This window comes from Catharus ustulatus, chromosome 34 (assembly GCF_009819885.2).
Source record: "Catharus ustulatus isolate bCatUst1 chromosome 34, bCatUst1.pri.v2, whole genome shotgun sequence".
Lineage (NCBI taxonomy): Eukaryota > Metazoa > Chordata > Aves > Passeriformes > Turdidae > Catharus > Catharus ustulatus.
The window spans coordinates 695,924-722,401 of NC_046254.1; the positions used below are offsets into that span (position 1 = coordinate 695,924).

The 26,478-nt window shown below is 41.1% G+C and overlaps 1 protein-coding gene across 1 annotated transcript in view; it reads right to left on the bottom strand.

Moving 5' to 3' along the window:
- Positions 1-1,558: 1,558 nt before the first annotated feature.
- Positions 1,559-26,478, bottom strand: part of LOC117009630 (rho GTPase-activating protein 35-like) — a 28,740-nt gene continuing 3,820 nt past the window's right edge. Inside the window, exons 2-6 of the mRNA XM_033083900.2 lie at positions 22,606-22,750; positions 21,061-21,138; positions 10,710-10,841; positions 7,181-7,286; positions 1,559-1,972 (exon numbers count right to left, since the gene is read on the bottom strand). Coding sequence (XP_032939791.1) covers positions 1,684-1,972; positions 7,181-7,286; positions 10,710-10,841; positions 21,061-21,138; positions 22,606-22,750 — 750 coding nt within the window. The 3' untranslated portion in view covers positions 1,559-1,683. The remainder of the gene's footprint in view (positions 1,973-7,180; positions 7,287-10,709; positions 10,842-21,060; positions 21,139-22,605; positions 22,751-26,478) is intronic.

Below are 26,478 nucleotides of genomic sequence, written 5' to 3' on the forward strand. Positions count from 1 at the left end.
TGGCCCACCTTGAATGACTGTCAGGCCACTCTGGACACCTTGAATAACCCTTGGGCCACCCTGGGCCACCATGACCAACTCTCAGGCCACCGTTGACACTTTGAATGACCCTTGGGCCACGTTGACTGACCCTCAGGCCACCTTGGACACCTGGAATGACCCTTGGACCACCATGACTGACCCTTAGACCACCGTGGACACCTTGACTGACCCTTGGACCACACTGAATGACCTTCAGGCCATTTTGGACCACCATGACCCACCCTTGGCCCACCCTGGACCACCCTGGATGATCCTTGGACCACCTTGGACCATCTGGATGACCCTTGAGCCACTCTGGACACCATGACCGACCCTTGAGCCACTCTGGACACCTTGAATGACCCTTGGGCCACCCTGACTGACCCTTGGCCCACCTTGAATGACCCTCAGACAACTTTGGGCCACACTGAATGACCCTTGGGCCACCTTGGAGCACCATGACTGACCCTTGAGCCACTCTGGACACCTTCAATGACCCTTGGGCCACCATGGACGACCCTTGGGCCACCTTGAATGACCCTTGGCCCACCCTAGACACCTTGAATGACCTTTGGGCCACCTTGACTGACCCTCAGGTCACCTTGGGCCACCTTGACTGACCCTTGGACCATCTTGGGCCACCATGGACGACTCTTGGGCCACCCTGGACACCTTGAATGACCCTTGGGCCACCATGACTGACACTTGGACCACACTGAATGACCCTCAGGCCATTTTGGACCACCATGACCAACCCTTGGCCCACCATGAATGACCCTCAGACCACTTTGGGCCACACTGAATGACCCTTGGGCCACCTTGAATGACCCTTGGGCCAGCTTGGACACCACGACTGACCCTTGGGCCACTCTGGACACCTTGAATGACCCTTGGGCCACCTTGACCGGCCCTCAGGCCACCTTGGACCACCATGACTGACCCTTGAGCCTTGAGCCACTCTGGACACCTTGAATGACCCTTGAGCCACTCTGGACACCTTGAATGACCCTTGGGCCACCATGACTGACCCTTGGGCCACCTTGGACCACATCAGATGACCCTTGGACCACACTGAATGACCCTCAGGCCACCTTGGGCCACCTTGACTGACCCTTGGACCACCTTGGACACCACGACTGACCCTTGGGCCACTCTGGACACCTTGAATGACCCTTGGGTCACCTTGACCAACACTTGGGTCACCATGGACCGGCCCTCAGGCCACCTTGGACCACCATGACTGACCCTTGAGCCACTCTGGACACCTTGAATGACCCTTGGGCCACCATGGACACCTTGAATGACCCTTGGCCCACCATGACCAACCCTTGGGCCACTCTGGACACCTTGAATGACATTTGGGCCACCCTGGATGACCCTTGGGCCACCATGGACACCTGGAATGACCCTTGGACCACAATGAATGACCCTCAGGCCACCTTGGGCCACCTTGCCCGACCCTCAGGCCACCCTCACTCCCCTCAGCCCCACCTCCCCCCCCCTCCCTCCCCTCCCCCACCCCCTCACGTCCATCCTTGACCACAACCACGAGTCCAAACCCCTCCCCCTCCTCGGCGACGTCCGGCCGGAACCGCTCCAACCGACAGAACAAAACAAAAAAAACCAAAAATCCAAAACAAAAAAAATAAAACCACGAAGAGTTCAAGGCTCCGGCGGCTCCGGCGGCGGCGACGGCGTCCGCGAGGGCTCCGGCAGGGACGCCAAGGGTCCGGCGGCCGGGGCGGGGCCGGGCGAGCCGGGGGCGTCCGGCGGCGGCCGCGGGGGGAAGAAGAAGGGGCACTGGTGGATGAAGAGTTCGATGATTGTCTGGTAGGTCCTGGTGGCCGTCAGCGCGTCCATGGTGCTGAAGTCCGGCCGCATCAGCGTGGGCCAGAAGCAGATGGACAGGTTCTCGCTGGTCATCAGGTTGACGCGGTGCTGTTGGCTCACCCTGGGGGTGGACATGGGGAGAGTGGTCATTCAGTGGTCAGCAGATCCAAAAAACCCCAAAATGGCAAAAAAACCCTCCAAAACCCTTCAAAAATGCAGAAATTCCCATAAAAATCGGTCAAGAAATGACCCAGAAATGACCCAAAAGTGACCCAAAAATGACTCAAAGTGAGCCAGGACAAGTCCTTGGCTCAGTGGTCACTCAGGGGTCACTCAGTGGTCACTAAATCCAAAAAACCACAAAACACCCCAAAAAAACCCAAAATTGTAAAAATTCTCATTAAAATCGCCAAGAAATGACCAAAAATGACCCAAAAATGACCCAGAAATGACCCAAAAATGACCCAGGACAAGCTCTCGGCACAGTGGTCACTCAGGGGTCACTCAGGGTCACTTAGGGTCAGTCAGGGGTCACTCAGTGGTCAGTAAATCAAAATTAACTCAAAAAAACCCCAAATTGTAAAAATTCACATAAAAATTGGATAAAAAATGACCCAGCACAGGTTCTCGCTGACCATCAGGTTGACGCGGTGCTGTTGGCTCACCCTGGGGGGTGGACATGGGGAGAGTGGTCATTCAGTGGTCACTCAGTGGTCACTCAGTGGTCAGTAAATGGAAATAAACCCAAAAAACCCAAAATTGCAAAAATTCCCATGGAAATCGGTGAAGAAATGACCCAGAAATGACCTAAAAGTGACCCAGAAATGACCCAGAAATGACCTAAAAGTGACCCAAAAATGACCCAGGACAGGTTCTTGGCACAGTGGTCACTCAGTGGTCACTCAGGGGTCACTCAATCCAAAAAACCACAAAACATCCTCCAAAAAAAAACAAATTGTAAAAATTCCCATTAAAATTGGCTAAAGAATGACCCCAAACCCCCAGGACAGGTTCTCGCTGACCATCAGGTTGACGCGGTGCTGTTGGCTCACCCTGGGGGGTGGACATGGGGAGAGTGGTCACTCAGTGGTCACTCAGTGGTCAGCAAATCAAAATAAATCCAAAAAAACCCAAAACTGCAAAAATTCCCACAAAACTCGGTCAAGAAATTACCAAAAATGACCCAAAAATGACCCAAAAATGACCCAGGACAGGTTCTTGGCACAGTGGTCACACATTGGTCACTCAGGGGTCACTCAAGGTCACTCAGGGTCACTCAGTGGTCACTCAGTGGTCAGTAAATGGAAATAAACCCAAAAAAACCCAAAATTGCAAAAATTTCCATAAAAATCGGTCAAGAAATGACCCAAAAGTGACCCAAAAATTACCCAGGAAAAGCTCTTGGCACAGTGATCACTCAGAAGTTACTCATTGGTCACTCAGTGGTCACTCAGTGGTCACTCAATCCAAAAAAACACAAAACACCCCCCAAAAAATTCCAAAATTGCAAAAATTTCCATAAAAATCAGTCAAAAAATGACCAAAAATGACCCAGAAATGACCCAGGACAAAGTCTTGGCATAGTGGTCACTCAGAGGTCACTCATTGGTCACTCAGAGGTCACTCAGAGGTCACTCAGGGGTCACTCAGGGTCACTCATTGGTCACTCAGGGTCACTCAGGGGTCACTCAGGGGTCCCTCATTGGTCACTCAGTGTCACCCAGGGGTCACTCAGGGTCACCCAGGGGTCACTCAGGGGTCACTCAGGGTCACTCAGGGTCACTCATTGGTCACTCAGGGGTCACTCATTGGTCACTCAGGGTCACTCAGGGGTCACTCAGGGTCACTCAGGGGTCACTCAGGGTCACTCAGGGTCACTCATTGGTCACTCAAGGGTCACTCATTGGTCACTCATTGGTCACTCAGGGTCACTCAGTGTCACTCAGGGTCACTCACTGGTCACTCATTGGTCACTCAAGGGTCACTCATTGGTCACTCATTGGTCACTCAGGGTCACTCAGAGGTCACTCAGAGGTCACTCAGGGTTCACTCAGGGTCACTCATTGGTCACTCATTGGTCACTCAGGGTCACTCAGGGTCACTCATTGGTCACTCAGTGGTCACTCAGCGTCACTCATTGGTCACTCAGGGTCACTCAGAGGTCACTCAGGGTCACTCATTGGTCACTCAGGGTCACTCAGTGTCACTCAGTGGTCAGTGGTCAGTCATTGGTCACTCAGTGTCACTCAGAGGTCACTCAGGGGTCACTCAGAGGTCACTCAGTGGTCAGTGGTCAGTCATTGGTCACTCAGGGGTCACTCATTGGTCACTGTGGTCACCCAGGGGTCACTCAGGGTCACTCAGTGGTCAGTGTGGTCACCCAGTGGTCACTCAGTGTCACTCAGGGTCACTCAGGGGTCACTCAGTGGTCACTCAGTGTCACTCGGGGTCACTCAGTGTCACTCAGGGTCACTCATTGGTCACTCATTGGTCACTCAAGGGTCAGTCATTGGTCACTCATTGGTCACTCAGGGGTCACTCAGAGGTCACTCAGGGGTCACTCAGTGGTCACTCATTGGTCACTCATTGGTCACTCAGGGGTCACTCATTGGTCACTCATTGATCACTCAGGGTCACTCAGTGGTCACTCATTGGTCACTCAGGGTCACTCAGTGTCACTCATTGGTCATTCAGGGGTCACCCAGGGTCACCCAGGGGTCACTCAGGGGTCACTCAGGGTCACTCATTGGTCACTCATTGGTCACTCAGGGGTCACTCAGGGTCACTAAATTAAAAAAACCACAAAACACTCCCCAAAAATCCCCAAAATTGCAAAAATTCCCATAAAAATCGGTCAAAAAATGACCCAAAAATCTCAAAAAAATCTCAAAAAATTCTCTCAAAATCCCCAAAATTCTCAAACTCCCCAAACTGTCCAAAATTGCCAAAACTTGCCCAAAATTGCCTAAAGTTGCCCAGAATTTTTCTGTAAATCTCTAAAAATTGCAATAAAAATTCAAGAGAAATTCAAGAAAAACGCCAAAAAATTGTCCAAAAATTGCGAAAAAAATCCCAAAAAAATCTGAAAAAAAATCCCAAAAAATCCCCAAAATTCCCCAAATCCCCAAATCGCCCAAAATTGCCCAAAATTGCCCCAAAATTTTTATTTGAATCTCTAAAAACTGCAATAAAAATTCAAGAAAAATGCCAAAAAATCGTCAAAAAATTGCGAAAAAAATCGCCAAAAAATTCCAAAAAAATCTGAAAAAAATTTGAAAAAATTCCCAAAATTATCAAAATTCCTAAATTCCCTAATTTGCCAAAAAATACCCCAAAATTGCCCAAAATTTTTCTTTGAATCTCTAAAAATTGAAAAAAAAAATCAAGAAAAATTCAAGAAAAATGCCAAAAAATCGTAAAAAAATTGTGAAAAAATAAAAAAAAAAATCCCCCAAAAAATCCCAAAAATTATCACAATTCCTAAATTCCCTAATTTGCCCAAAATTGCCCCAAAATTGCTCAAAATTTTTCCCTCAATCTGTAAAAATAGAAAGAAAAATTCAACAAAAATTCAAGAAAAATCCCAAAAAATCCCAAAAAATCCCAAAAAAATCTCAAAAAAATATGAAAAAATCCCCAAAATTCCTAAATTCCCTAATCTGCCCAAAATTGCCCAAAATTCCCCAAAATTCTTCTTTGAATCTCTAAAAATTGAAAAAAAAATCAAGAAAAATTCAAGAAAAATTCAAGAAAAATGCCAAAAAATCGTCCAAAAATTGCAAAAAAATAAAAAAAAATTTTAAAAAATCCCCAAAATTATCAAAATTCCTAAATTCCCTAATTTGCCCAAAATTGCCCCAAAATTGCTCAAAATTTTTCTTTGAATCTCTAAAAATTGAAAGAAATATTCAAGAAAAATTCAAGAAAAATGCCAATAGTCCAAAAATTGCAAAAAAATAAAAAAAATTTTTAAAAAATCCCCAAAATTATCAAAATTCCTAAATTCCCTAATCTGCCCAAAATTGCCCAAAATTGCCCAAAATTTTTCTTTGAATCTCTAAAAATTGAAAGAAATATTCAAGAAAAATTCCAGAAAAATGCCAAAAAATCGTCCAAAATTGCAAAAAAATTAAAAAAATATTTTAAAAAATCCCCAAAATTATCAAAATTCCTAAATTCCCTAATTTGCCCAAAATTGCCCCAAAATTGCTCAAAATTTTTCTCTGAATCTGTAAAAATTGAAAGAAAAATTCAAGAAATATTTAAGAAAAATGCCAAAAAATCGTCCAAAAATTGAGAAAAAAATCCCCAAAAAATCTGAAAAAAAATCTGAAAAAATTCCCAAAATTCCCCAAATCCCAAAATTGGTCCAATTTGCTCAAAATTGTCCAAAACTGCCCAAGATTTTTCTTTGAATCTCTAAAAATTGGAAAGAAAAATTCAAGAAAAATTCCCAAAAAATTAAAAAAAATCCCAAAAAATCAACAAAAAAATCCCCAAAATATCTGAAAAAAATCCCAAAAAATTCCCCAAAATTCCCCAAATCCCCAAATTGTCCAAAACTGACCAAAATTGCCCCAATTTTTTCTTTAAAGCTCTAAAAATTGAAAGAAAAATTCAGGAAAAATTAAAAAAAAATCCAAAAACTTCAAAATAATCGAAAAAAAATTGCCAAAAAAATAAAAAAAACTCTCAAAAAAACCCCAAAAATTTCTAAAATTCCCAAACTCCCCAAATTACCTAAAATTGCCAAAAAATGCCCCAAAATTTTTCTTTGACTCTCTGAAAATTGAAAGAAAAATTCAAGGAAAATCCAAAAAAAATTAATGAAAATTAAAAAAAAAAATTAAAAATCGTCAAAAAATTGCGAAAAAATCCCAAAAAATCAAAACAAAATCCCCAAAAAATCTGAATAAATTTCCAAATTTCCCAAACTCCCCAAATTGCCTAAAATTCACCAAAAATGCCCCAAAATTTTTTTTATCTCTAGAAATTGCAATAAAAAATAAAAAAAAAAAATTTAAAAATAAAAAAAATTCCAAAAAAATCCCCCAAAAATTTGAAAAAGTCCAAAAAAATTCCCAAAATTCCCCAAGTCCCCAAATTGCCCAAAATTTTTCTTTGAATCTTTAAAAATTGAAAGAAAAATTCAAGAAAAATTAAAAAATATTCCAAAAAATCCCAAAAAGTCCCAAATATAATCTGAAAAAAAATTTCCAAAAAAATTCGAAAAAATCCCCAATATTCCTAAATTCCCCAAATTGCCCAAAATTGCCCAAAATTGCCCAAAATTTCCCAAAATTTCCCAAAATCTCAGATTTGGAGGTACCTGTTGAGGTGGGCGATGACGTATTTGAAAACCTCGTAATTCTCGCGCGGGAATTTCCTCAGCACGTCCCGGAGCGCCAAAAGCTTCTGCTCCCGGTCGTTGATCTCTGAAAAAATGGGAATTTGGGGTGAAAAATCGGGAATTTGGGAAAAAATGAAAATTTGGGGTCAGAAATGGAAATTTTGGGGTGAAAATTGGGGATTTTAGGGGAAAAAATGGGAATTTTTGGATGAAAAATGAGAATTTTGGGGGGGAAAATGGAGATTTTGTGGTGGAAAAATAAAAATTTTGGGGTGAGAAATGAAAACTTTGGGGTGAAAAATGGGGATTTTGGGAAATTTGGGGGAAAAAATGAAGATTTTGGGGATTTTTGGGGTCAGAAATGGGAATTCGGGGGTGAAAATTGGGGATTTTTGGATGAAAAATGGGAATTTTTTGGGAGGAAAATCGGGGATTTTGTGGTGGAAAAATGAAAAATTTCAGGTCAGAACAGGAAAATTTGGGGTGAAAAATGGAGATTTTTGGGAAAAAAATGAAAATTTGGTGGAGAAAAATGGAAATTTTTGGGTCAGAAATGGGATTTTGGGGGGATTTTTGAGGAGAAAAATGAAAATTTTAGGGTTGGAAATGGGAAATTTTTTTGGGAAAATGGAGATTTTTGTGGTGGAAAAATGAAAATTTTGGGGTAAGAAATGAAAAATTTGCGGTGAAAAATGGGGATTTTGGGAAATTTGGTGTGAAAAATGAAGATTTTTGGGTCAGAAACAGGAATTTTTGGGGTGAAAATTGGGGATTTTAGGAGGAGAAATGGGAATTTTGGGCTCGGAAATGGGATTTTTTTTGGAGGAAAAACTGGGGATTTTGGGAAATTTGAGATGAAAATGGAAATTCTGGGGGTCAGAAATGGGAATTTTTGGGGTGAAAAACGGAAATCTTGGGGATTTTTGGGGTGAAAAACGTGAATTTATGGGGGTCAGAAATAGGGATTTTTGGGGGTCAGAGATGGGGATTCTTGGAGGAAAATTTGGAATTTTTGGGGTGAAAACCAAAAAATCTGGGGATTTTTGGGGTCGGAAATGGAAATTTTGGGGTGAAAAATGAAAATTTTGGGAAATTTGGGGAGAAAAATGGAAAAATTTGGGGATTTTTGGGATGAAAAATGAAAATTTTGTGGATTTTTGGGGTCAGCTTCTGCTCCCGGTCGTTGATCTCTGGAAATGGAAATTTGGGGTGAAAAATCAGGATTTGGGGAAAAAATTACAATTTCAGGAAATTTGGGGAGAAAAAAGAAAGTTTTTCGGTCAGAAATGGGAATTTTTGGGGTGAAAAATGAAAATTTTGGGGATTTTTGGGGTGAAAAATGAGAATTTTGGGGGTCAGAGATGGGGATTCCTGGACGAAAAATTGGAATTTTTGGGGTGAAAACCAAAAAATCTGGGGATTTTTGGGGTCAGAAATGGAAATTTTGGGGTGAAAAATGAAAATTTGGGGGAATTTGGGATGAAAAATGAAGATTTTTGGGGATTTTTGAGGTGAAAAATGAAAATTTTGGGGATGTTTGGGGGTCAGAAATAAAAATTTTGGGGGTGAAAATTGGGGATTTTGTGGTGGAAAAATGAAAATTTTGGGGTGAGAAATGAAAACTTCGGGGTGAAAAATGCGGATTTTGGGCAATTTGGGGAGAAAAATGGAAAAATTTGGGGATTTTTGGGACGAAAAATGAAAATTTTGTGGATGTTTGGGGTCAGTTTCTGCTCCCGGTCGTTGATGTCTGGAAATGAAAATTTGGGGTGAAAAATGGGGAATTTGGGAAATTTGGGATGAAAAATGGAAATTTTGGGGTCAGAAATGGGAATTTTTGGGGTAAAAAATGAAAATTTTGGGGATTTTTGGGGTGAAAAATGAGAATTTTGGGGGTCAGAGATGGGGATTCTTGGAGGAAAAATTGGAATTTTTGGGGTGAAAACCAAAAAATCTGGGGATTTTTGGGGTCAGAAATGGAAATTTTGGGGTGAAAAATGAAAATTTTGGGGAATTTGGGATGAAAAATGAAGATTTTTGGGGTGAAAAATGGAAATTTTGGGAATTTTTTGGGGCAGCTTCTGCTCCCAGTCGTTGATCTCTGGAAAATGGGAATTTGGGGTGAAAAATGGGGAATTTGGGAAATTTGGGGATGAAAAATGGAAATTTTGGGGTCAGAAACGGGAATTTTGGGGTGAAAAATGAAAATTTTGGGGATTTTTGGGGGTTGGAAATGAAAATTTTGGGGGTGAAAATTGGGGATTTTGTGGTGGAAAAATAAAAATTTGGGGGTGAGAAATGGAAAATTTGGGGTGAAAAATGGAAATTTTGGGAAATTTGGGATGAAAATGGAAATTTTGTGGTCATAAATGGGAATTTTGGGGTGATTTTTAAGGAGAAAAACTTAAAATTTTGGGTCGGAAATGGGAATTTTTCAAATGAAAATCGGGGATTTTGTGGTGGAAAAAGGAAAATTTTGGGGTGAGAAATGAAAAATTTGGGGTGAAAAATTGGAATTTTGGGAAAAAAATGAGAATTTGGGGAGAAAAATAGAAATTTTTGGGTCAGAAATGGGAATTTTGGGAATTAATGGGAAATTAATGGGAAATCAACAGGAAATTAATGAGGAATTAATGAGGAATCCAGGAAAAAAAATTCAGGAAATAATGAGAAATTAATTAATTAATCAACCACTAATTAATGAACCAATTAATATTCCATGGGGAACATTAAAATTCAGCAAAATTTTTGTGAATTAATCTGAAATTCACAAAGAATTAACGAGAAATTCCTAAAAAAATCCAAAAAAAATTTGCGGATTTTATGAGAAATTGACCATTAATTAATTAATGAACCAATTAATATTTCAAAGGCAATTAATGAGGAATTCCTGAGAAATTCAGAAAAATTTTTGGGAATTAATGGGAAATTAACCATTAATTAGTTAATTAATGAACCAATTAATATTTCACAGGGAATTAATGAGAAATTCCTGAAAAATCCAGGAAAATTTTTGGGAATTAATGGGAAATTAATGGGAAATTAATGAGTAATCTAGGAAAAATTTCAGAAATTAATGAGAAATTAACCACTAATTAATGAACCAATTAATATTCTATGAGGAATTAATGAGGAATTCCTGAGAAAGTCAGAAAAAATTTGGGAATTAATGGGAAATTCATGAGGAATTAACGAGGAATTCCAGAGAAATTAATGAAAAATTCCTGAGAAATTCAAGAAAAATTTGAGGAATTAATGGAAAATTAACCATTAATTAGTTAATTAATGAACCAATTAATATTCCATAGGCAATTAATGAGGAATTCCTGAGAAACTCAGAAAAACTTTTGGAAATTAATTCAAAATTCACGAGAAATTAACGAAAAATTCCTAAAAAATCCCCAAAAAATTTGGGAAATTAATGGGAAATTCACCATTAACCAATTAATAATTACTTAATTAACCACTAATTAATTAATTTAATTAATTGGGGGTTTCTGTGACTCACTGTGAGCCTCCACCAGCTCCAGCTGCATCGAGTAGGGCACGAGCGGCTCCGGCAGCTCCGAGAAAAAACTTTTCATGGCTCCGGCCACGGTGTTGACGGTGAAATCCTTCTCTGCCAGGTCCAGCCCGTGGTCTGGGGGAGGAAAAATCATGGAAATTTTGGGGGAAAATCCTCAGGAATTGGGGAAATTATGTGGAAAATTTGGGGTGAAAAATGGGAATTTTATAGGGAATTTTGTGTGGAATTTCAGCCCCAAAATCCTCAATTTTAGGTCTAAAATCCTGAATTTCAGGCCCAAATTCCAGGGAAAAATCATGGAAATTTTTGGGGAAAATCCTCAGGAATTGGGGAAATTCAGAGTAAAAATTTGGGTGAAAAAATGGGAATTTTGTGTGGAATTTCAGCCTCAAAATCCTGAATTTTGGGTGTAAAATGCGGATTTTTGGCCCTAAAATCAGGAATTTTAGCCCCAAAATTCCAGCGAAAAATCATGGACATTTTGGGGAAAAATCTTCAGGAATTGGGGAAATTGTAAAGAAAAATTTGGGGTGAAAAATGGGAATTTTGTGTGGAATTTCAGCGTCAAAATCGTGAAATTTGGGTCTGAAATGTGGATTTTTGGCCCCAAAATACTGAATTTTAGCCCCAAAATTTTGACTTAAAAAGTTAAAATGCCAAAGAATTTTGGGGTAAAATCCTCAGGAATTGGGGAAATTGTAAAGAAAAATTTGGGGGAGAAATGAGAATTTTGTGCAAAATTTCAGCCCCAAAATCCTGAATTTCGGGTCTAAAATGGGGATTTTCGGCCCTAAAATCAGGAATTTTAGCCCCAAAATTCCAGCGAAAAATCATGGAAATTTTGGGGAAAAATCTTCAGGAATTGGGGAAATTGTAAAAAAAAAATTGGGTGAAAAAATGAGAATTTTGTGTGGAATTTCAGCCTCAAAATTGTGAAATTTGGGTGTAAAACGCGGATTTTTAGCCCCAAAATCCAGAATTTTAGCCCCAAAATTCCAGGGGAAAATCCAGGGAATTTTGGGGAAAAATCCTCAGGAATTGGGGAAATTCAGAGTAAAAAATTGGGTTAAAAATGAGAATTTTGTGGGGCATTTCAGCCTCAAAATCGTGAAATTCGGGTGTAAAACGCGGATTTTTGGCCCCAAAATCCAGAATTTGAGCCCCAAAATTCCAGGGAAAAATCATGGAAATTTTGGGGAAAATCCTCAGGAATTGGGAAAATTGTAAAAAAAATTTGGGTTAAAAAATTTGAATTTTGTGGGGAATTTCAGACTCAAAATCGTGAAATTTGGGTCTGAAATGTGGATTTTTGGCCCCAAAATTGGGAATTTTAGCCCCAAAATTCCAGGGGAAAAATCCTCAGGAATTGGGGAAATTGTAAAGAAAAATTTGGGTGAAAAAAATGAGAATTTTGTGTGGAATTTCAGCCCAAAAATAGCGAATTTCGGTTCTAAAACGGGGATTTTCGGAGCCAAAATTTGGAATTTTAGCCCCACAATCTTGACTTAAAAGGTTAAAAATGCCAAAGAATTTTGGGGAAAAATCCTCAGGAATTGGGGAAATTGTAAAGAAAAATCTGGGTAAAAAAATGGGAATTTTTTTTTGAATTTCAGCCCCAAAATCCTGAATTTTGGGTCTAAAATGGGGATTTTCGACCCTAAAACCCTGAATTTTAGCCCCAAAATCTTGACTTAAAAGGTAAAAATGCCAAAGAATTTTGGGGAAAAATCCTCAGGAATTGGGAAAAATGTAAAGAAAAATTTGGGTTAAAAAATGAGAATTTTGTGTGGAATTTCAGCCCCAAAATCGTGAAATTTGGGTGTAAAATGCGGATTTTTCTGAGCCAAAATCTTGAATTTTAGTCCCAAAATTCCAGGGAAAATTCAGGGAATTTTGGGGGAAAATCCTCAGGAATTGGGGAAATTATAAAAAAAAATTGGGTAAAAAAATGGGAATTTTGTGTGGAATTTCAGCCTCAAAATCGTGAAATTTGGGTCTAAAATACGGATTTTCGGAGCCAAAATATTGAATTTTAGCCCCAAAACTCCAGGGAAAAATTCAGGGAATTTTGGGGAAAAATCCTCAGGAATTGGGGAAATTGTAAAGAAAAATTTGGGTGAGAAATGAGAATTTTGTGCAAAATTTCAGACCCAAAACCCTGAATTTTGGGTCTAAAATGTGGATTTTCGGCCCCAAAATCCAGAATTTTAGCCCCAAAATTCCAGGGAAAAATCATGGAAATTTTGGGGGAAAATCCTCAGGAATTGGGAAAATTGTAAAGAAAAATTTGGGTGAAAAAATGAGAATTTTGTAGGGAGTGGAAGCGCTGAAATTGGGAATTTTGGGTCTAAACTGCGGATTTTCGACCCTAAAATCCTGAATTTTAGCCCCAAAATCTTGACTTAAAAGGTTAAAATGCCAAAGAATTTTGGGGAAAAATCCTCAGGAATTGGGGAAATTCAGAGTAAAAATTTGGGTGAAAAAATGGGAATTTTGTGTGGAATTTCAGCCTCAAAATCGTGAAATTTGGGTCAGAAATGCGGATTTTTGGCCCCAAAATCTTGAATTTTAGTTCTAAAATTCCAGGGAAAAATTCAGGGAATTTTGGGGGAAAATCCTCAGGAATTGGGGAAATTATAAAAAAAAAATCGAGGTGAAAAAATGGGAATTTTGTGTGAAATTTCAGCCTCAAAATTGTGAAATTTGGGTGTAAAACGCGGATTTTTGGCCCCAAAATCCAGAATTTTAGCCCCAAAATTCCAGGCAAAAATCCAGGGAATTTTGGGGTAAAATCCTCAGAAATTGGGGAAATTGTAAAGAAAAATTTGGGTGAAAAAATGAGAATTTTCTAGGGAGTGGAAGCGCTGAAATTGGAAATTTTGGGTCAGAAATGCGGATTTTCAGAGCCAAAATATTGAATTTTAGCCCCAAAATCTTGACTGAAAAGGTTAAAATGCCAAAGAATTTTGGGGAAAAATCCTCAGGAATTGGGAAAAATGTAAAGAAAAATTTGGGCGAAAAAATGAGAATTTTGTGTGGAATTTCAGCCTCAAAATCGTGAAATTTGGGTGTAAAATGTGGATTTTCAGAGTCAAAATCCTGAATTTTAGCTCCAAAATTCCAGGCAAAAATCCAGGGAATTTTGGGGTAAAATCCTTAGGAATTGGGAAAAATGTAAAGAAAAATTTGGGTTAAAAAATGAGAATTTTGTGTGGAATTTCAGCCCCAAAATCAGGAATTTTAGGTCTGAAATTTGGAATTTTCGGAGCCAAAATTTGGAATTTTAGCCCCAAAATTCCACAGATTTTTCCTTGGAATTTTGGGGGATTTGGGTCAGAAATTTCCTGGGATTGGGGGAAATTCCAAGGAAAAAATTGGGTGAAAAAATGGGAATTTTGGGGAAAAATCCTCAGGATTTTTTAGGGGATTTTGAGGTAATTTTGGGGTGAATTTGGGACAAATTTGGGATAATTTTGGGGGATTTTGGGGTGAATTTGGAATAAATTTGGGATAATTTTGGGGTGAATTTGGGGTGATTCTGGATTGATTTTGGGTTGAATTTGGGATAATTTTGGGGTGATTTTGAGATGAGTTTGGAGAGATTTTGGGGAGAATTTTGGGGTGAATTTGGGGTGATTTTGGGGTGAATTTGGGATAAATTTGGGGTAATTTTGGGATAAATTTGGGATAATTTTGGGATAAATTTGGGATAATTTTGGGATAAATTTGGGATAATTTTGGGGTGATTTTGAGATGAGTTTGGAGAGATTTTGGGGAGAATTTTGGGGTGAATTTGGGGTAAATTTGGGGTGAATTTGGAGTGAATTTGGGATAATTTTGGGGTGAATTTGGAGTGAATTTGGGATAATTTTTGGGTGAGTTTGGGATAATTTTGGGATAATTTTGGTGTGATTCTGGGTTGATTTTGGGATAATTCTGAGTTGATTTTGGGCTGAGTTTGGGCTGATTCTGGGTGAATTTGGGATAATTCTGGGCTGATTTTTAGCAGATTTTTGGCTGATTCTGGGCTGATTTTGGGATAATTTTGGGATAACTCTGGGCTGATTTTGGGCTGAATTTGGGCTGATTCTGGGATAATTTTGGGCTGATTTTGGGCTGATTCTGGGCTGATTTTTGGTTGACTTTGGGCTGAGTTTGGGGTGAATTTGAGCAGATTTTAGACTGATTTTGGGCTCATTCTGAGCTGATTTTGGGGTGAATTTGGGTGATTTTGGGATAATTCTATGCTGATTCTGGGCTGATTCTGGGCTGATTTGGGGCTGATTTGGGGCTGAATATGGGCTGATTTTGGGATAATTCTGGGCTGATTCTGGACTGATTTTTTGCTGATTTGGGGCTGAATTTGAGCAGATTCTGGGCTGATTTTGGGCTGATTTTGAAATAATTCTGGACTGAGTTTGGGCTGAATTTAGGTGATTTTGGGATAATTTTGGGCTGATTCTGGACTGAATCTGGGCTGATTTAGGGTTGAATTTGGGATGATTTTGGGATAATTTTGAGATGATTTTGGGGGATTTTGTGTTGATTTTGGTTTGAGTTTAAGATAATTCTGGGCTGAGTTTGGGGTGTCTTTGGGCTGATTCTGAGCTGGTTTTGGGTGAATTTGTGCTGATTCTGGGTTGATTTTGGGATAATCCTGGGCTGATTTGGGGGTAATTTTGGGCTGATTTTTAGCAGATTTTGGGCTGATTTTGAAATAATTCTGGACTGAGTTTGGGCTGATTTAGGGTTGAATTTGGGCTGATTTCGGGATAATTTTGGGATGATTTGGGGGGATTTTGTGTTGATTTTGGGCTGATTTTGGGCTGAATTTGGGCTGAGTTTGGGATAATTTTGGGGTGATCTGGGGCTGATTTTGGGATAGTTCTGAGTTGATTTTGGGTTGAGTTTGGGCTCATTCTGGGTGAATTTGGGATAATTCTGGGCTGATTTTTAGCAGATTTTTGGCTGATTCTGGGCTGATTTGGGGATAATTTTGGGATAATTCTGGGCTGATTTTGGGATAATTCTGGACTGATTTTTTGCTGATTTTGAGCAGATTTTGGGCAGATTTTGAAATAATCCTGGACTGATTTTGGGCTGAATTTGGGCTGATTTTGGGCTGATTCTGGGATAATTTTGGGCTGATTTTGGGTTGATTCTGGGCTGATTTTTGGTTGACTTTGGGCTGAGTTTGGGGTGAATTTGAGCAGATTTTAGGCTGATTTTGGGCTCATTCTGGGCTGATTTGGGGTGAATTTGGGATAATTTTGGGCTGATTTGGGGCTGATTCTGGGCTGATTTTGGAATGAATTTGGGCTGATTTTAGGCTGATTTTGGGCTGAATTTGGGTTGAATTTGGGCTGATTTTGGGATAATTCTGGGCTGTTTCTGGGATAATTTTGGGCTGATTTTGGGCTGATTTTTGGTTGATTTTGGGCTGATTTTGGGCTGATTTTGGGGTGAATTTGGGTGATTTTGGGATATTTCTGGGCTGATTCTGGAGTGATTTGGGACTGATTTGGGGCTGAATATGGGATGATTTTGGGTTGATTCTGGGATAATTTCGGGATAATTTTGGGATAATTCTGGGCTGATTCTGGGGTGAATTTGGGTGATTTTGGGATAATTTTAGTCTGATTTTGGGTTGATTTTTAGCAGATTTTGGGCTGATTCTGAGCTAATTTTGGGCTGAATTTGGGCTGATTCTGGGCTGATTTTGAGCTGATTCTGGGATAATTGTGGGCTGAATTTGAGTAGATTCTGGGCTGATTCTGGGCTGAATTTGGGTGATTTTTAGCAGATTTTGGGCTGATTTTGGGCTGATTTTGGGCTCATTCCGGGCTGATTCTGGTCTGATTCTGGGATCATTTTGGGCTGATTTTTAGCAGATTTTGGGATAATTCTGGGCTGATTTTGGGCTGAATTTGGGTTGAATTTGGGCTGATTTTGGGATAATTCTGGGCTGTTTCTGGGATAATTTTGGGCTGTTTTTGGGCTGATTTTTGGTTGACTTTGGGCTGATTCTGGGCTGATTTTGGGGTGAATTTGAGCAGATTTTGGGCTGAGTTTGTGTTGATTTGGGGCTGATTTTAGGCTGATTTTGGGGTGAATTTGGGTGATTTTGGGATAATTCTGGACTGATTTGGGGCTGATTTGGGGCTGATTTGGGGCTGATTCTGGGCTGATTCTGGGATAATTTTGGGATAATTTTGGGATAATTCTGGACTGATTTGGGGCTGATTTGGGGCTGATTTGGGGCTGATTCTGGGCTGATTCTGGGATAATTTTGGGATAATTTTGGGATAATTCTGGGCTGATTTTGGGGTGAATTTGGGTGATTTTGGGATAATTTTAGTCTGAGTTTGGGTTGATTTTTAGCAGATTTTGGGCTGATTCTGAGCTGATTTTGGGTGAATTTGGGGCTGATTTTGGGGTGATTCTGGGTTGATTTTGGTCTGAGTTTGAGCAGATTTTGGGCTGATTCTTGGCTGATTTTGGGCTGAATTTGAGCTAATTCTGGGATAATTGTGGGCTGATTTTGAGTAGATTTTGGGCTGATTTTGTGTTGATTTTGGGCTGAATTTGGGCTGACTTTAGGATAATTCTGGGCTGATTCTGGGCTGATTTTGGGATAATTCTGGGTTGATTTTGGGATAATTTTGGGCTGATTTTGGGCTCATTCTGGGCTGATTTTGGGGTGAATTTAGGATAATTTTGGGCTGATTTGGGACTGAATTTGGGCTGATTTTGGGATAATTCTGGACTGATTTGGGGCTGATTTGGGGCTGATTCTGGGGTGATTCTGGGATAATTTTGGGATAATTCTGGGCTGATTCTGGGGTGAATTTGGGTGATTTGGGATAATTTTAGTCTGATTTTGGGCTGATTTTTGCAGATTTTGGGCTGATTCTGAGCTGATTTTGGGTGAATTTGGGGCTGATTTTGGGAGAATTGTGGGTTGATTTTGGTCTGAGTTTCAGCAGATCTTGGGCCAATTCTGGGCAGATTTTGGGCTGATTCTGAGCTAATTTTGGGCTGAATTTGGGTGATTTTTAGCAGATTTTGGGCTGATTTTGTGTTGATTTTGGGCTAATTTTGGGCTGATTTTAGGATAACTCTGGTCTGATTCTGGTCTGATTCTGGGCCAAATTTGGGGTGATTTTGAGCAGATTTTAGGCTGATTTTGGGCTCATTCTGAGCTGATTTTGGGGTAAATTTGGGTGATTTTGGGATAATTCTATGCTGATTCTGGGCTGATTTGGGGCTGAATATGGGCTGAGTTTGGGATAATTTTGGGATAATTCTGGGCTGATTCTGGACTGATTTTTTGTTGATTTGGGGCTGAATTTGAGCAGATTCTGGGCTGATTTTGGGCTGATTTTGAAATAATTCTGGGCTGATTTTGGGGTGAATTTGGGTGATTTTGGGATAATTTTGGGCTGATTCTGGACTGAATCTGGGCTGATTTAGGGTTGAATTTGGGCTGAGTTTGGGATGATTTTGGGGGATTTTGTGCTGATTTTGGGCTGAGTTTGGGATAATTCTGGGCTGAGTTTGGGGTGTCTTTGGGCTGATTCTGAGCTGGTTTTGGGTGAATTTGTGCTGATTCTGGGTTGATTTTGGGATAATCCTGGACTGATTTGGGGGTAATTTTGGGCTGATTTTTAGCAGATTTTGGAATAATTCTGGACTGAGTTTGGGCTGATTCTGGGCTGATTTTGGGCTGAATTTGGGCTGAGTTTGGGATAATTTTGGGGTGATCTGGGGCTGATTTTGGGATAGTTCTGAGTTGATTTTGGGTTGAGTTTGGGCTCATTCTGGGTGAATTTGGGATAATTCTGGGCTGATTTTTAGCAGATTTTTGGCTGATTCTGGGCTGATTTGGGGATAATTTTGGGATAATTCTGGGCTGATTTTGGGATAATTCTGGGCTGATTTTTTGCTGATTTTTTGCTGATTTTGAGCAGATTTTGGGCAGATTTTGAAATAATCCTGGACTGATTTTGGGCTGAATTTGGGCTGATTTTGGGCTGATTCTGGGATAATTTTGGGCTGATTTTGGGTTGATTCTGGGCTGATTTTTGGTTGACTTTGGGCTGAGTTTGGGGTGAATTTGAGCAGATTTTAGGCTGATTTTGGGCTCATTCTGGGCTGATTTGGGGTGAATTTGGGATAATTTTGGGCTGATTTGGGGCTGATTCTGGGCTGATTTTGGAATGAATTTGGGCTGATTTTAGGCTGATTTTGGGCTGAATTTGGGTTGAATTTGGGCTGATTTTGGGATAATTCTGGGCTGTTTCTGGGATAATTTTGGGCTGATTTTGGGCTGATTTTTGGTTGATTTTGGGCTGATTTTGGGCTGATTTTGGGGTGAATTTGGGTGATTTTGGGATATTTCTGGGCTGATTCTGGAGTGATTTGGGACTGATTTGGGGCTGAATATGGGATGATTTTGGGTTGATTCTGGGATAATTTCGGGATAATTTTGGGATAATTCTGGGCTGATTCTGGGGTGAATTTGGGTGATTTTGGGATAATTTTAGTCTGATTTTGGGTTGATTTTTAGCAGATTTTGGGCTGATTCTGAGCTAATTTTGGGCTGAATTTGGGCTGATTCTGGGCTGATTTTGAGCTGATTCTGGGATAATTGTGGGCTGAATTTGAGTAGATTTTGGGCTGATTCTGGGCTGAATTTGGGTGATTTTTAGCAGATTTTGGGCTGATTTTGTGTTGATTTTGGGCTCATTCCGGGCTGATTCTGGTCTGATTCTGGGATCATTTTGGGCTGATTTTTAGCAGATTTTGGGATAATTCTGGGCTGATTTTGGGCTGAATTTGGGTTGAATTTGGGCTGATTTTGGGATAATTCTGGGCTGTTTCTGGGATAATTTTGGGCTGTTTTTGGGCTGATTTTTGGTTGACTTTGGGCTGATTCTGGGCTGATTTTGGGGTGAATTTGAGCAGATTTTGGGCTGAGTTTGTGTTGATTTGGGGCTGATTTTAGGCTGATTTTGGGGTGAATTTGGGTGATTTTGGGATAATTCTGGACTGATTTGGGGCTGATTTGGGGCTGATTTGGGGCTGATTCTGGGCTGATTCTGGGATAATTTTGGGATAATTTTGGGATAATTCTGGACTGATTTGGGGCTGATTTGGGGCTGATTTGGGGCTGATTCTGGGCTGATTCTGGGATAATTTTGGGATAATTTTGGGATAATTCTGGGCTGATTTTGGGGTGAATTTGGGTGATTTTGGGATAATTTTAGTCTGAGTTTGGGTTGATTTTTAGCAGATTTTGGGCTGATTCTGAGCTGATTTTGGGTGAATTTGGGGCTGATTTTGGGGTGATTCTGGGTTGATTTTGGTCTGAGTTTGAGCAGATTTTGGGCTGATTCTTGGCTGATTTTGGGCTGAATTTGAGCTAATTCTGGGATAATTGTGGGCTGATTTTGAGTAGATTTTGGGCTGATTTTGTGTTGATTTTGGGCTGAATTTGGGCTGACTTTAGGATAATTCTGGGCTGATTCTGGGCTGATTTTGGGATAATTCTGGGTTGATTTTGGGATAATTTTGGGCTGATTTTGGGCTCATTCTGGGCTGATTTTGGGGTGAATTTAGGATAATTTTGGGCTGATTTGGGACTGAATTTGGGCTGATTTTGGGATAATTCTGGACTGATTTGGGGCTGATTTGGGGCTGATTCTGGGGTGATTCTGGGATAATTTTGGGATAATTCTGGGCTGATTCTGGGGTGAATTTGGGTGATTTGGGATAATTTTAGTCTGATTTTGGGCTGATTTTTGCAGATTTTGGGCTGATTCTGAGCTGATTTTGGGTGAATTTGGGGCTGATTTTGGGAGAATTGTGGGTTGATTTTGGTCTGAGTTTCAGCAGATCTTGGGCCAATTCTGGGCAGATTTTGGGCTGATTCTGAGCTAATTTTGGGCTGAATTTGGGTGATTTTTAGCAGATTTTGGGCTGATTTTGTGTTGATTTTGGGCTAATTTTGGGCTGATTTTAGGATAACTCTGGTCTGATTCTGGTCTGATTCTGGGCCAAATTTGGGGTGATTTTGAGCAGATTTTGGGTTGATTTTGAGCTGATTTTGTGTTGATTCTGGGCTGATTCTGGACTGATTCTGGGCAGATTTTGAGCTGATTTTTAGCAGATTTTGGGTGAATTTGGGGCTGATTCTGGGTTGATTTTGGGATAATTCTGGGCAGAGTTTGGGCTGATTTTGAGCTCATGTTGGGATAATTCTGGGCTGATTCTGGGCAGACTGTGTGCTGATTTTATGTTGATTCTGGGTGAATTTTGGGGATTTGGGTACCCTGATCAAACTGGCGCTGCAGACTCTCCATCTCGGATTTGTTGCCGCTCACTCGATAAATCCCCTCCGTGCTCAGCCCTGAAAAAAAACAACAAAAATGGGAAAATTTCCACAAATTTCCCAAAATTTCCACCAAATTCCCCAAATTTCCACCAAATTCCTGGATGGTTTCAGAGCTCCTGCCAGGCTCCAGGGGGATTTGGGGGATTTTTTATGGCCACGGAGTCGACGCTCAATGAACCCAAAAACTGCCCTAAAAATCCCTAAAAAAATAACTATAAAATTCAGAAAAATCTGCAAATTGCCAAAAAAATTCCCAAAAAATCCCAGAAAAATCCCAAAAAATTCCCCCAAAATTCCTCAAAAATTCCCTTAAAAAATCCCAAAAAATCTCCCAAAAATTAAAAATAAATCGCAAAAAAATTTGCCAAAAAATCCCAAAAAATTCCCAAAAAATCCCCCAAAAAATCAAAAAAATTCCCCAAAATTCCCAAAAATTCCCAGACTTCCCAGACTGAGCGGTGGCCTTAATGTGCTGGATGCAGCGCTTGATGAACCCTAAAAACCCCTAAAAAACCCTTCATAATTTTTTAAAAACCCTTTAAAAATCCCAAAAACTTCCCAAAAAATCCAAGAAAATTCACCAAAAAATCCTCCCAAAAATAAAAAAAAATCCCCCCCAAAATCTGAAAAATACAAAAAAATCCCCAAAAATCCAGAAAAAAAGCAGAAAAATTCCCAAAAAAATCCCGAAAAAGTTCTGAAAATTCCCCAAAAAATCCCCCCAAATTTCCAAAAATTCCAAAAAAATTCCCACAAAAATCCCCAAAAAATCCCTAAAAATAAAAAAAAAATCCAAAAATAACTCCCAAAAAATCCCAGAAAAAATAAAAAAAAAATCCACCAAAAATCACAAAAAATCCCCCAAAAAATCCCCCAAAAATTCCCAAAAAATCCCCAAAAACGCAAAAAAAACCCCCAAAAATTCTCAAAAAATTCCCAAAAAATCCAAAAAAATTTCTGAAGCATTCCCAAAAAATCCCCAAAAAAATCCCCAAAAATTCCCAAAAAAATCCCACAAAAAATCCACAAAAAAATCCACAAAATTCCCAAAAAATTTCCGAAAATTCACAAAAAAATTCCCCAAAAAATCCTAAAAAAACCCAAAAAATCCCCAAAAAAATCCCAAAAAATCCCCAAAATGTATAAAATTCCCCAGACTGACCGGTGGCCTCGATGTACTGGATGCAGCGCTCGATGAACCCCTAAACAACCCTTAAAAAATCTTAAAAAACCCTTAAAAAATCCTAAAAAAAATCCCAAAAAAATCCCTAAAATTCCCCAAACTTCCCAGACTGAGCGGTGGCCTCGATGTACTGGATGCAGCGCTCGATGACCCTAAAAAAATCCCCAAAAAATCCCCAAAAATAAGAAAAAAAATCTGAAAAATTCCCAAAAAATCCCAAAAAATGCCCCAAAAAATCAAAAAAATTCCCAAAAAAATCCCAAAAAATCCCCAAAATCTCCCAAAACTCCCAGCCGTACCGGTGGCCTCGATGTACTGGATGCAGCGCTCGATGAAGACGGGGATGGGGCGCTCTGGGCTCACCACGCTGCTCAGGGGAACCCCGAAGTAGCTGCTCTCCCACGGAGCCTTGGACAGCGACGGCCGCGCCTTCGCCTTCGGCTTCTGGGGGGGGAACAGGGGGGAGAGGTCAGGGGGGAAATTAATGGGGGGATTGTGGGGAGAATGTGGGGGAATTGTGAGGAATTCATGGGAAATTAATGGGGAAATTATGGGGGAATTGTGGGGAAATTGTGGGAAATAAATGGGGAGAATGTGGGGGAATTGTGGGGAATTAATGGGGGGATTGTGGGGGGATTGTGGGGGAATTGTGGGGGAATTATGGGGGAATTGTGGGGAAATTAATTGGGATGTCACAGGGAAATTATTGTAAATTCATGGGAAATTAATGGGGAAATTATGGGGAAATTATGGGGGAATTGTGGGGGAATTGTGAGGAATCAATGGGAAATTGTGGGGGAATTATGGGAAAATTGTGGGGGAATTGTGGGGAGATTGTGGGGAAATTGTGGGGAATTTATGGGGGAATTATGGGGAATTGTGGGGAAATTGTGGGAAATTAATGGGGGAATTGTGGGGGAATTGTGGGGAATTATGGGGAAATTGTGGGGAAATTGTGGGAAAATTGTGGGGAAATTATGGGGGAATTGTGGGGGAATTGTGGGGGAATGATGGGGAATTAATGGGAAATTAATGGGGAAATTGTGGGGGAATTATGGGGGAATTGTGAGGAATCAATGGGAAATTGTGGGGGAATTATGGGGAAATTGTGGAAAAATTGTGGAGAAATTGTGGGGAAAATCGTGGGGAAAATTGTGGAGAAATTATGGGGAAATTAATGGGAATTTATGAGAAATTAATGGGAAAATTATGGGGATGTCATGGGAAAATCATGCGAAATTAATGGGGAAGTCATGGGGAAATCAAGGGAAAATTATGGGGAAATTCAGGAAGAAATAATGGGAAAATTATGGGGAAATTGTGGGGAATTCATGGGAAATTGTGGGGGAAATCACAGGGAAACTATGGGGGTGTCATGGGGAAATTATGGGAAATTAATGGGAATTTATGGGGAAAATTATGGGAAAACCATGGGAAAATCATGGGAAAATCACAGGAAATTAATAGGGAAGTCACGGGAAGATCATGGGAAATTCAGGGGAAAATCCTGGAAAAATTAATGGGAAATTCAGGGGAAGACCATGGAGAAATAATGGGAAAATCATGGGAAAATCCAGGAAAATTCACAGGAAATTCCAGGAAATTCATGGGAAAATCACAGAAAATTGCCAGAGAAAAACCTGGAAAAATCTCAGAAAATTCATGGAAAATTCACGGGAAATTCCAGGAAAATTCATGGGAAAATCAGGGGAAAATCACAGGAAAATCAGGAGAAAATCCTGGGAAAATCACAGGAAATTCCAGGAAATTCCCAGAAAAAAACTGGAAAATTACTGGGGAAAAAATCATGGAAAAGTCATGGGAAAATGACATGAAAATCACAGAAAATTCCAGAAAAATCACAGAAAATGCACGGAAAAATGATTAGAAAATTCACAGGAAATTCATGGGAAATTCTCAGAGAATTCCCGGAAAATTCACAGGAAATTAATGGAAAATCCATGGAAAAATTCGTGGTATATTCTGGAAAAATCCCAGAAAATTCATGGGAAAATCCTGGGAAAAATTAATGAGAAATTCATGGAAAATTCTCAGAAAATCCTGAGAAAATTCCAGAAAATTCTCAGAATATTCCAGGGGAAATCCCGGGAAAATCCAGGAAAATTCTGGAAAAATCAAAGAAAATTCCCAGAAAATTCCCCAGGAAAATCCAAAAAAATTCCTGGAAATATCCCAGAAAAATCCTGGAAACATCCTGGAAAATTCCCAGGAAATTCATGGAAAATTCTTGGAAAATTCCTGAAAAAGCCCAGGAAAATTTCCAGAAATTTCTGGAAAAATCACGGAAAATTCCTGAAAAAAATCAGGGAAAATTCCCAGAAAATCCTGGGAAATTCCCAGGAAATTCCTGGAAAATTCCTGGGAAAAATCCCCAGGAAAATCCCAGGAAAGTCAAGGGAAAATCCCAGAAAAAAAACCCTGGAAAATTTCTGAGGAAATCCTGGAAAAATACATGGAAAAGTCCCAGAAAATCCTGGAAAATTCCCAGGAAAATTCCTGAAAATTCCCAGGAAAATCCCAGAAAAATCTTCAAAAATCCCAGAAAAATTCCTGGAAAATCCCAGAAAAAACCCAGAAAATTCCCAGGAAAATCCCAGAAAATTACCAGAAAAATTCCTGGAAAATCCCAGAAAAATCCTCAAAAATTCCAGAAAAATTCCTGGAAAATCCCGGAAAATTCCCAGGGAAATTCTGGAAAAGTCCTCTGAGGATGTTCCTTGGCCTGGGGTCCACTGGGATGGCCACTGACCACTGGGATGGCCACTGGGATGGCCACTGACCACTGGGATGGCCACTGACCACTGGGATGACCACTGGGATGACCACTGACCACTGGGATGACCACTGACCACTGGGATGACCACTGGGATGGCCACTGACCACTGGGATGACCACTGACCACTGGGATCCTCCACTGACCACTGGGATGACCACTGATCACTGGGATCCTCCACTGACCACTGGGATGGCCACTGGAATGGCCACTGACCACTGGGATGGCCACTGACCACTGGGATGGCCACTGACCACTGGGATGGCCACTGACCACTGGGATGACCACTGACCACTGGGATCCTCCACTGACCACTGGGATGACCACTGGGATGGCCACTGACCACTGGGATGACCACTGACCACTGGGATCCTCCACTGACCACTGGGATGACCACTGATCACTGGGATCCTCCACTGACCACTGGGATGGCCACTGGAATGGCCACTGACCACTGGGATGGCCACTGACCACTGGGATGGCCAATGACCACTGGGATGACCACTGACCACTGGGATCTCCACTGACCACTGGGATGACCACTGGGATGACCACTGACCACTGGGATCTCCACTGACCACTGGGATGACCACTGGGATGACCACTGACCACTGGGATGACCACTGACCACTGGGATCTCCACTGACCACTGGGATGACCACTGGGATGACCACTGACCACTGGGACGTTCTACCATTCCCAGCCCTCCTTGAGCTTGACCATCACCCCAAAGTGACCCCTCCAAGACCTTCAACCTTCATCCCACCTTCCTCATCCTCCCAAGAATGTTCCTTGTCCTGGGATCCTCCACTGACCACTGGGATCTCCACTGACCACTGGGATGACCACTGACCACTGGGATGACCACTCCCACGCCCCCCATGAGTGACCACCGCAAGCCCACCTTGGTGGTCTTCCTGAGGCTCCTCAGGATGTTCCTTGCCCTGGGAACCTCCACGGACCAGGCTTTGGCCACACACTGACCAGTGGGATGACCACTGACCACTGGGATCTCCACTGACCACTGGGATCTCCACTGACCACTGAGATAACCACTGGGATGACCACTGGGATGACCACTGACCACTGGGATGGCTACTGACCACTGGGATGACCATTGACCACTGGGATGACCACTGACCACTGGGATGAGCACTGGGATGACCACTGACCACTGGGATGGCCACTGGGATGGTCACTGACCACTGGGATGACCACTGACCACTGGGATGAGCACTGGGATGACCACTGACCACTGGGATGACCACTGACCGCTGGGATGACCACTGACCACTGGGATGGCCACTGGGATGGTCACTGACCACTGGGATGACCACTGACCACTGGGATGAGCACTGGGATGACCACTGACCACTGG